Source organism: Mandrillus leucophaeus, unplaced genomic scaffold, assembly GCF_000951045.1.
Source record: "Mandrillus leucophaeus isolate KB7577 unplaced genomic scaffold, Mleu.le_1.0 Scaffold161, whole genome shotgun sequence".
Classification (NCBI taxonomy): domain Eukaryota; kingdom Metazoa; phylum Chordata; class Mammalia; order Primates; family Cercopithecidae; genus Mandrillus; species Mandrillus leucophaeus.
Genome location: NW_012101599.1, coordinates 46,933 through 49,357, shown reverse-complemented (window position 1 = coordinate 49,357; position 2,425 = coordinate 46,933). Strand labels below are relative to the sequence as shown.

At 38.0% G+C, this 2,425-nt stretch overlaps 1 protein-coding gene across 1 annotated transcript in view; it reads right to left on the bottom strand.

Moving 5' to 3' along the window:
- The window catches only part of LOC105536610 (ankyrin repeat domain-containing protein 18B-like), a gene marked incomplete at its 5' end in the record, with an annotated part of 69,017 nt that overhangs the window by 34,497 nt on the left and 32,095 nt on the right, over nt 1-2,425 (bottom strand). The window contains one exon of the mRNA XM_011976014.1: nt 257-369. Within this exon, the coding sequence (XP_011831404.1) occupies nt 257-369 (113 nt within the window). The remainder of the gene's footprint in view (nt 1-256; nt 370-2,425) is intronic.

Here is a 2,425-nt window from a genome sequence, read left to right as displayed (position 1 = left end):
ATTTTTCACCACTTATTGTGTTTTTATGTTGAAATTTGATTTTTTAATAATTCCAACAAAAAAGTCCAAGGGGTCATGGGCTCCTGCTCGTATGCCTATAAAGTTGTGCTGTCAGTTTCTGAAATGCATTTTGAAATAGAATTCGTTCATGAAAATGCTGATATAAAATAAATTTGTGACTAGGTTTTAGTCAAATAAAGATAGAATTAAACCAATTAATAAATGGTTAAAATGTTCTTCAATATGAAAACCATACCCGGTTGTCTCTTCTTCTAATTCATGATTTTTCTTTCTTATTTGATCCGCATTATACTCCAGTGATGATATTAACTCAAAAAATTTCCCGAATTCTTCATGTTTTCCTTCAGGCTTGAAAAAAAGTGTTTAAAATTATTTTTATAAAATCTAGAGACCTTCTTCTATCTTAAAAATATTATTTCTCATAAGTTGATGAGTAATATGTATTTAGGCAGGTGTATAAAATGCATTTTATAAACCTGATGCCAAGAAGGACAGATTTCAAAACTAGCCATTTTCTTAAAACAGCTAAAAATGATTCACACTTCCATCATTATCTTTTCTGAAGTTTAAATTACCAAAAATGTTTGTTAAAAATGAGAGTTTTTGCACATGAAATACTAAGGGTTAGTGAAATAAATTAAGAGTACTTATATTTACATTTTAGTTTTTAAAGATGCTCTAGAAACATTGTCATTAATATTTAAGATATTCCAAGTTTTCTTAAATTATGTCTTACTAACACGAGTTTTAGAAAACTCTTATCTAGTTCCCATTACATTTTTGATCCTCATCTATCTTCAGGCTGAGCTAAGTACTGTCATTCTCTGTACGTATTCACCTGTAGGTTTTAGGTGTCTTTTAACCATTTCTCTTCAAACGAAGTTTATTTTTTCTATAATAAACAAATAATAACTTTTGTCTACTTTTTGTGGCTTTTCTATTATCCTGTTTCTCCTCTTCCATTGGACTCTATGACACATGGTCTCATCCAGAGATCTATTTTTCATCACTTTTTGTACTGAAACTTGAGATAAACCAGTGTACGGCTCTTTAGAGCAAAACCTAGATAACAGACATCTGGGTTGCTTGGCAAAGGTCATGTGTAATTCTGAGTTATGAACCTGTCACAATTTAATTAATTGTTCTGCCTCTGTATCCTTGCTTTTGTACCACTGTAACTGTAAGCCTGCTTCAAGCTAGCCCACCCCCTTTTTGAAGTGTGTATAAAAGTCAAGTGCTGTCTTTGTTCTGGGCCCAGTTTGTCAGATGTTGAGTCTGCTGGGTCTGAGTGCACTCAATAAAGACATCCTCCTGTATACACCCCAAGGTCTCTCTCTGGTCCTCCTGATTCCTTAACAGCACGATCTCCACTCACCACAACCTCCACCTCCCGGGTTCAAGCGATTATCCTTCTCAGCCTCCCGAGCAGTTGGGATTACAGATGCCCACCACCTTGCCCAGCTAATTGTTTGTAGTTTTAGTAGCGATGGGGTTTCATGATGTTGGCCAGGCTGGCCTTGAACTCCTGACCTCATGATCCGCCCACCTCGGCCACCCAAAGTGCTGGGATTACAGGCATGAGCCACCATGCCCAGCTGCTACTCCTCTTTTTACACTCTCTCAGAACTCCTAAAATCTCAAAATGTTAACCCAGATTCCCTAATATACATTTCCAGCTCTGACCTTTTTACTGAGGCCTCTTCCTTCTAGTACACATATTGTAGACAATGTTGCCAACCACATGCTCATATATTGCTACTCGGTGCAGATTAGTTTAGTAGATAGTGAATCTTGTCTATTTTATGTTGATTCTTATTGATGTTACTTTGAGTATAGTGTTATTTTCTAATCTTGAAGGGGAACTGTCTCACCCTTAGGATATTGACCAGTATACTCTTTTCTTTTCTCTTTTTCTTTCCTTTCCTTTCCTTTCTTTCTTTCATCTCTCTTTCTTTTCTTCTCCCTTCCTTCCTTCCTTCCTTCCTTCCCTCCCTCCCTCCCTCTTTCTCTCTCTCTCTCTCTCCTTTCTGTCTTTCTTTCTTTTCTTTCTGTTTTTTGGACCAGGGTACTTTGTCCTTTTTTTCTTTTTCTTTTTTTTTGAGATGCAGTCACACTCTGTCATCCAGGCTAGGGGGCAGTGGTGCCACCTCTGCTCACTGCAACTTCCACCTCCTGGGTTCAAGTGATTCTCCTGCCTCAGCCTCCCAAGTAGCTGGGACTACAGTTGCACACCACCATGCCCAGCTAATTTTTGTATTTTTTAGTAGAGACAGGGTTTCACCATGTTGGCCAGGCTGTTCTTGTACTTCTGACCTCAGGTAACCCACCCACCTCAGCCTCCCAAAGTGTTGGGATTACAGGCGTCAGCCATGGTGCCCAGCCCTTTTTTTCTTTTATAATGAAA